The sequence below is a fragment of the Lepidochelys kempii genome, chromosome 21, assembly GCF_965140285.1.
Source record: "Lepidochelys kempii isolate rLepKem1 chromosome 21, rLepKem1.hap1, whole genome shotgun sequence".
Lineage (NCBI taxonomy): Eukaryota > Metazoa > Chordata > Testudines > Cheloniidae > Lepidochelys > Lepidochelys kempii.
In genome coordinates this window covers 3,246,541-3,254,914 of record NC_136400.1, presented here as the reverse complement: position 1 = coordinate 3,254,914, position 8,374 = coordinate 3,246,541, and the positions used below count along the sequence as shown (strand labels likewise).

The window sequence follows — 8,374 nt, the reverse complement described above, 5'->3', positions numbered from 1 at the left end:
TCTCCTGCTCCCTTTGGTGTCCCCTCATAGAAGCCCCCCGGTGCCCCCCCGTCTCACTCTCCAATTGCCTCCCCCCCAGCTCCCTGCCTCCCCGCTTTCAGTCCCCAGGAGTCTATCACCAAATCACCCCAATGGTTCCTTCCGCCCCCTCCCCCCCTCAACACACAATGGTTCCTTCCGCCCGTGGCCGTGTCCGCGCGGCGGGGCTGCTGATAAAGTTTTCCCCCAGAAGGCCTCGCGGCGCTTTGCGGCTTCTCGCGAGAGCTGCCAATCTCGCCCGCTTCCCATGATGGCGGCTGCTGCCGGGGCTCCGGCCGAGACCCGGCCTCGCACGCGGGACGTGCTGATCCCCGGAGGCCCGGCGGACTTCGGGTCGCTGCTGCTGTCGGCCCCGGTGCTGGCGGGGCTGGAGGCCGCCGGGTTCCTGAGGCCTTCGCCGGTGCAGCTGAAGGCCATTCCGCTGGGGCGCTGCGGCCTGGGTGAGTGGGCGCGGGGGGCTGCCGGCGGTGCAGGGGGCGGGGCGGGTTCGGGAGCTGCCCCTCCCCTCCCCGGGGTCGGGGTCGGGAGCTGGGGGGGGCCGAGGGGTCGGGTTCGGGAGCTGCCCCCCCTCGTCGGGGTCGGGAGCTGGGGGGGGGGGCCGAGGGGTCGGGTTCGGGAGCTGCCCCCCCCTCGTCGGGGTCGGGAGCTGGGGGGGGGCCGAGGGGTCGGGTTCGGGAGCGGGTGGGGGCCCCCCTCCCCGAGGGGTGGGGAGCTGGGGCCTGTGGTTTGCTTCCCAAGGGAAGGAGCGATTGGTAGAGACTCGGCCCCTGTTCGTGCACAGGGAGTCCGTGAAGCCCCTAATAACACTGCATCACCTGGGTGACACTCTTCTGGCTGCTGCCTGACTTGGGCTCTTCAAACCCTTTCAGATCTCATTGTGCAGGCAAAATCTGGCACTGGCAAAACCTGTGTGTTCTCGACCATTGCCCTCGATTCCCTCATACTGGAAAACCCGGCAACCCAGGTGAGAGCCCTGAAGATGTGGTGGTTTGTAGTAGCCTGGGAGCATCTCCAGGTCCTTGTCCAAGGTATTTGAATAACCAAAGAGGTCACCACCTAGTTGCAGGACAGGACATTGGTCAATTTAATCGGGGGCTGTGTGGTTGTCTACGTTTGAATGAATCATGTATTTTACTGTTAAATCTCAGTGCCTTGATGTCCGAAGCTCCTAGTAAGAATGCAGTGCTGCAGAGCTGCTGTTTTATTTTGTAATCTGTGTTAGTAGTAGATTGCTTGATAGGTTATAATGAAATAAATATGCGGGTACGATAAGGGAAACACCCATGCCTCCCTTGTTGATCATTTTTAGGCTTTGCAAGCACAAAAAAGTATCTTGTTGGCTCGACAACCTCAGTGACAGAAATATTTTGTTAGGACAAGTATATCATGGACTGTGATAGTAGACTTTCACCTATGCCATCGTATCAATATGCCTCAGATCTACTCTTCAGGGGCAGCTTTTACGGGGGCTGTAGGAATTTAGTCTCAACTTATTGATTTTGGGGGGTGGGAGGACCTGTCCAGTAAGAACTGGACTTGACTTCCAAGGAGTGTTACACAAGTCATGAAACAGCTGATGGTAAAAACTTTGTCACTGGCCGCCTAAGCTGTAGTTAAAGCAGTGATGTAGAGGTGAAAGACTGCATCTAATCCACTGAGCCGTCACTGTGCCTTCAAAGCCCAATTCTTTATTTCAGATCCTGGTCTTAGCTCCTACAAGAGAAATTGCAGTGCAGATTCATGCTGTTATCACAACTATTGGAATCAAAATGGAGGGTTTGGAATGTCATGTCTTCATTGGAGGGACTCCTTTGAATCAAGACAAAATGAGACTAAAAAAGTGTCACATAGCTGTAGGCTCTCCAGGTAAGAGCACACTTCACTGTACTTTAGTCACAATTCAGTGATACGCTTTTCAACAATACAATATTTGGTACATAAATGCACTCTTGAATTCTTGATTCTTGTCCCACAGTCAGAGAGGACAGTTTCAAAGCCTGAAGCAAAAGAAAATTAGACCAGAGAAGTATTTTTAGTGAGTGATTAGTCTAAATATGCTTTTAAAAAAAGATTTATTAAATAAGTGGGTTAGGTAACAAGTCTTTGATATGCAACAGATAGTGGTCTTGTCTCAACCAGATTCTTTTCATAAATATTTTTGGGGCTCAAGTGTCTCACTTCTCTCTTATCATGTAGGTCGAATAAAGCAGCTCATAGAATTGGACTGTCTGAATACAGCCAGTATCCGCCTTTTCATTCTTGATGAAGCGGACAAGCTTCTGGAAGAAGGCAGCTTCCAGGAACAAGTCAAGTAAGAAAAATACTAGTGTTTCTCTCATACGCCTAGCAGTAGTTTTAACATGCAGAATCTTTCAGCTCTAAAACATGCATTATGTGGGATACATTCACTTTCAATATCTTACTTTCTCTTAGCTGGATTTATTCTTCTTTGCCAGCCAACAAACAGATGCTGGCTGTTTCTGCTACCTACCCTGAATCATTGGCTAATGCTTTGACCAGGTACATGAGAGACCCTACCTTTGTGAGGTTGAACCCCACTGACCCAAGTCTCATTGGTATGTATAAGTTGCACATCCATAACTTCAATGTTTTTAGGCAAATAAAACCTGAATTTATTTAACATTCAGCTACGAGTATAATTAATAAAAACAAAAAACATTCCAAAATACTTGGTTTATCACTTCTATTTCGTGATTTGTTCAAAAAAGTGATTATACCCCAAGTTTTCTTAGGTAAAGTATCTATGATAGAGTGTTTTTTTTCCTCTGTTATGGGTTATCTTTTTTCCAAAGCTTCAAGAAAAGATTCCAAACTTTAAAGAAAAATAGCCTTCCAGATTCGAATTCAGCATGTGGTGATAATTGGTTAACTAATATTTCCTATTCTTTAATGTTCTTGTTCTAGTTACTACATATTTGAATCAACTTTTTAATACCAATTCATTGTGAATTTTTCGTACTGTTAACCTTACCATGCTTTGATTTCTTGCACAGGGTTGAAGCAATATTACAAAATTGTGAATTCTCATTCACTTCCTCATAAGACTTTTGAGGAGAAGGCGCAGCACTTGCAGGAGCTCTTCAGTAAGATTCCATTTAATCAGGCCTTGGTCTTCTCAAATCTGCACAGCAGGTAACAAGAACTTCTTAAAACTAACAATATGATGTTTGCAGATGTTTGTGAACAGTGGGCATAATATATTCCATTTTTATAGCACCTTTTGTAAAGAGCCCAAAGTATTACGCAACCTGCATGCAAATTTCAACTCCGAAATGCTACTGTTTCTGGAACGCAGGGCTGCAGCCTGAATGGGTGGTACATAGTACTAAGTGTGTATAGAGGTAGGGGGGAATTTTGATATCAGGGCAATTTCTGCATTTACGTGAGTGCTGTGGGAACTAATGTCTGTGCACACTTGATTTTTGAAGTCTCAGCTGAAAGATCCACCAGTTTCAAAATTGCAAAGTGTCATTGTATCTAACTTAACCAGATGAACAGCTGAGACAACTGCTGGAATTTTAATTTTTGGCTGTAAAGGTGTGAAAGTTCAGATCTGATGCTTAGCTTGTTAAGTCCTCTTCAGTCTGTCATCTTGAAGAAACCCGGGAAGTACGTAATTTTATTTACAACCTTTATATAATTATGTTGTATTAGGGCTCAACACCTGGCTGAAATATTGACATCCAAAGGTTTTCCTGCTGTGTGCATTTCAGGCAAGTGCATTTGGAACTTACTGCTTCTGTTAGTTGGAATTTTGTACGAAACTGAACTAAAGTCACAGTAGAAATGTTGCCATTGGAGTATTCAGGACATAGCTGGGGGACTTGGGGGCCTTTATATGAATAATTTACAGATAATGTTTGACCGTTCATATTTCTTGCATGTTCACTGAGAATCTTTAAATATTTGCTTAACTTTATTTTTTTGTTATTGGTTAGATGATTCAGTTACTTCATTTTGTTTTCCAGTCTGTAGTAGGGAATCCCGTTTATGCTTTGGAGTACTGTAACAGATTGATGTATTTGGAAAGGAAAGTCCTCTTGCGTCTGAAATTTTCAGAAGTGTGTGTCTGGAGTTATTTGATGTATTAGGGCACTTATTAAGAATAAGAAGCCAATAAAATAAAGCTCAGCACAATTATAACAAAACCATCCTTTTTTGTTTATTTTTGTAATTATCACTAATCCTTTTTCTTTGTCTCCCCTTGCTGTAAGAATATTTGCATCTTTATGGTAGTTAGTAAGTCAAATTTATTTGCATTCCATGTTATAACACTTGGGAAAGGGATAATCTCTCTTAAAAAGAGATTAATTTTATACCCTACTTTGTTAATAATATTTTAAAATTTGTCTACTTTCCAGTCATCTCTATTTCCTGGTGTAGATATAACATGCCTTAAAATTAGTGCCTGAAGGAAGGATGCCACTTCATTAGCTTTCAGGAGTAGAATTTACTGAGCCCTGTTTTCCCTGGGTTTGAGCAGCACAAGGCTAAATAACCTAAATACTCTTTCAGTTTCTAAATATTCATTATTGTTTCTTCAGGAAGTATGAATCAGAACCAGCGTCTTGATGCTATGGCTAAATTGAAGCAGTTCCATTGTAGAGTCCTGATTTCCACAGACTTAGTGAGTTGTTTTTTTCTTTCTGATAAGTAGTTCTCTAGAACATAAATTCATGTACTGTAGCGCTGACTTGGAAATAGATCTGACTTAGCAGTATTTATAGAACATTTATCTGAAAATAGTAATTTTCTGTCTCTGGGGAGCACACAAACTGCCACCCAGTTTTCATCTTCAGAAAAGAAAACTAATTTTCAAAGTCTTTCTAAAAACATAAGTTTTAAATAAGTTTAAATACTTATTTCTTTTTAATTACCTTTTCATAGTTAGGCTCTGGGAGGCTATCTGAATTTCAAAGGAATAAGTCTATCTTTTGGTGGTGGTACAGATGAACAGAGGTTACTTTTCTCCTTCATGTGATCCCAACACAACACCTCTTTCACGTTTTAAGGAGAGCTGTAGCAATATCTCTTCTGTGTGTGGCACATGAGTATTGGCCATGGTACAGTTTTTTTCTTTATACTTAAAAACACGAAAAGACAGGGCAAGATTATTCAATACTTCAGTGCTTGAAGTTCTATCACCTAAAAATATTACTGTCCTGTATATTTCTCCTAAACTGGGAGCATATGTGCTTCCTTGGTACCCAGACATCTGCTTATTCTTCCTCCATAGTAATACAAATGATCCTCCAGTTGTACATCTCAATGCAGAGTGTTTATATGCTTATTTCTAGCTAACCTAAGCAAGCCAGGAAATTACAGTTTTCATGTACAGTGTATTGCAATACATAGAATTTACAGAAGGGCCTCCTGAATTGATAGATGAACTGCATTTCTTATGACTAGTCACCATTACCTCTGTTTTTTGCCTCTCCTCAAGACTTCTCGTGGAATTGATGCTGAGAAGGTGAATCTTGTTATCAACCTGGATGTGCCTTTGGACTGGGAAACATACATGCATCGGATTGGCAGAGCTGGACGCTTTGGTAAAACGCTGTTGTGGGGTTGTGTAGCTGGAAGCAGTGCATATGTGGAACTCGCTAGCTAATTCTTCCCTCGCTCCCTGTATTGTAGGAACCTTAGGCCTAGCTGTGACATACTGTTGCCGTGGGGAGGAAGAGAATATGATGATGAAAATTGCACAGAAATGTAATCTTCAGCTTCTTCCTTTACCAGGTACAGTCTGTCTCCTGAATATGTCTGCATTATATTCTCTTGGTTATTTTTTTGGTTTTAATGTGACAGTTGAATTTACAGGTGGTCATCATGAACTGTGGTTTAATCTACAGATACTATGCTAAGTCTAATAGCTAAATATTTCTTGTAAGGCAGAGTGTTGGTACTGATAACGTACATAAATAGCTCTTAACTAGGTGGCCTGTAGCTTTATTTTAAAATCACTGCAATTATACAAAGCAATACAAAATTAAAACTGCGTGTACACTTAGGGATAGATTTTCATAAGAAGGCAATGGGAACGGCAGAGTGGAGTTCTGAGGTTTTGTGGGCTTTATGGGTGCAATAGTGGAGTGGAAGAGAAAGGAACTGGGAAATCTGAATGGATTCAACATCACTTTTCCCTAATAACAGAATTTACCTGTTAACAATGCTTTGCATATTCCTTTCCATGCTCCTTTTAACATTTTTAATACATCTTAAAACCAATGTGTTTAATTAGGATGTATGCTGTAGCAGAGAGATAATACTGTGTTACGTTTGACATTGTTAGCCATAAATATATCTTCTAATGACCTGAGTTATTGCTCTTCTCTAAGGTTGCCCTTCGAATAATAAGTATAGTTTACCGTGAATAATTATGAAAAGAATGATGGCATTCTAATAGAGAAATGCATCTATTGTATTTTTTAAAAAAAACAAAAGTTCCACCAGAAATACTGGTAATATTTATGAAAAAAGAGCAAATTTGACAACTGTCACTTTACAATCTGTTATGATTTGGGATTTTGTTATATAGCATGCAAAACATACTTGTTTCCTCGGGATCAAGAAAGAAGTCTTGTGCTGCTTTTGACTGAATGGCTGATTTTTTCTGTTGTGCAGAACCTGTACCCACTGGATTGGTGGAGCAATTTGCCCAGTGGGATGTAGAGGTCACAGCTATTGCCCATGCAGATGCTTCATTGAATGCTCATATCTTGACCCATAAAAGACCAGAGGAGTCAGTGCAGCACACGCACATAAATAGCTGTGCTCAGATACCTCAGTGTGATCCTAGTGTTTCAGGTGAAAATTCTTCCATGTCCAAGCCAAGAAGGGTTTCGAAGCAGAAGCAACTACTAAAAGGCTGCCCAGATCATGCAAATGCAGAAAAAACTAGCAAGAGTCCGAAGACATTAAACTTCAACACACAACAGAGAAATCAAATGGCAACGGCTTGCAAAACCACTGAACAAAATGTTGGTCAACATCTGAACAAGGAAACCTTAAAAAATACACTCCCCAAAATTCCTTGCCTGTCATCATTTAAGAACCCACAGCCTACCGTTCCATGGAGCTTTGCAGAGTTTGTTGAAGACTATGAGTACTTCATTAAAGAAGGGTTGGAGAAAAGGGTTGAAATCATAAGAAGCTACACAGGCCCTGGAGAGCAGTACCAGCACCCTAAAAATGGTGCTTTCGAAAAGAAGGGGATGAAAGAGACCATGTACTCAGTAGCAGAGTGTGTATCATTTGGGGACACTGATAGTGATAGTAACTCATTCAGTTCCAGAGCTTCCTCTCATAGTGGGGAAAACAAGTCATACCTTGAAGCCTCTTCAGATACTCAAGAGAGAGGAAGTGATGTGCTTATTATAGATCAGGCTCCGCTAAACTATTCCCAAAGCATAAGCTGCTCCCTGAGCCCAGTGGAGCACCAACATATGCCACAAACCCAAAAGCACAGTCGGGTGAAAAAAAAGGTGGTGAAACAAAATTCCAAACGATGTAAGAAAAGCCACTACCAACAATCCCCCAGTCCTCCAAAGAGAGGAGCCCAGGAAGACTGTTCATTCAGCCCTCAGGATGAGAGCTCTCCTGGCTTTTCCTATGAGACTCAGAATTATGAAGAATACTGGAAGTCCTATTACCGAACATGGCAGAGTTATTACGCTTCTCACTCTTACTATAGGAAATTTCATAGGCATTTTAATTGGATGACTGCTTATCACGCCAACTCTGTCTATCTTCAGGAACTGCTGAAGAGTGATTGGTGATGGGAGAGCAATCTTCACTGCAAAAGGACTGAGATTTACCAAGAGCTATCATCTAAGCTCAGAAATTGACTTAAAATAAACAGACGTCTGTTTTTAGACTGAAGTAAAAATGTTTTTTTGTTTGTTTGTTTGTTTTTTTACAAGAAAACCCTTTCTGGGTAAATGTTTTATATGCATTTCAGTGAACTGGCATTGCAACAGATATTTGTCAATAAATAGAAATGACTTGTCTTGTACAGCTGGATGTTAGTTTCAATCTTGTAAGTGAACAAAAACGCTGAATCAGATTAAGGACACTTTAGATGTAAGAAACCACATTTAAAAAAACCAAACTCAGCAAAGTATACTGTCATCTTTAATTTTCTGTGCTATTCCTTGTTTTTGTGATATTCCATGGGTGAGATTGCAGTTGTCATTAAAAAACCTACGGAAGTTATTCTTCAGGCACAGCTATCATTCCAGTTTTAGTGCCTTCTTAAGCAGAGCAAAAACTGCTCGTGCTATTTAATAATGGCAGATTAAAACCTGCTTATCTC

The 8,374-nt window shown here is 41.6% G+C and overlaps 1 protein-coding gene across 1 annotated transcript; it reads left to right on the top strand.

Annotated features, from left to right (window-relative positions):
- The first annotated feature begins 269 nt into the window (after positions 1-269).
- DDX20 (DEAD-box helicase 20) lies at positions 270-8,074 on the top strand. Its single transcript, XM_073320241.1, has 11 exons — positions 270-479; positions 909-1,003; positions 1,737-1,905; positions 2,236-2,350; positions 2,473-2,615; positions 3,054-3,192; positions 3,715-3,773; positions 4,605-4,687; positions 5,504-5,609; positions 5,698-5,799; positions 6,685-8,074. Exons 1-11 carry the CDS (start codon positions 287-289, stop codon positions 7,836-7,838), a joined length of 2,358 nt encoding a protein of 785 aa, XP_073176342.1. The 5' UTR covers positions 270-286; the 3' UTR covers positions 7,839-8,074.
- The last annotated feature ends 300 nt before the right edge of the window (positions 8,075-8,374 follow it).

Coding starts and splice junctions, on each gene's coding strand:
- DDX20 (XM_073320241.1), top strand. CDS start 287: ATGATGGCGGCTGCTGCCGGGGCTCCGGCCGAGACCCGGCCTCGCACG. Junction 3,193..3,714: donor TTCTCAAATCTGCACAGCAG/GTAACAAGAACT, acceptor ATGTTGTATTAG/GGCTCAACACCTGGCTGAAA. Junction 4,688..5,503: donor TCCTGATTTCCACAGACTTA/GTGAGTTGTTTT, acceptor CCTCTCCTCAAG/ACTTCTCGTGGAATTGATGC.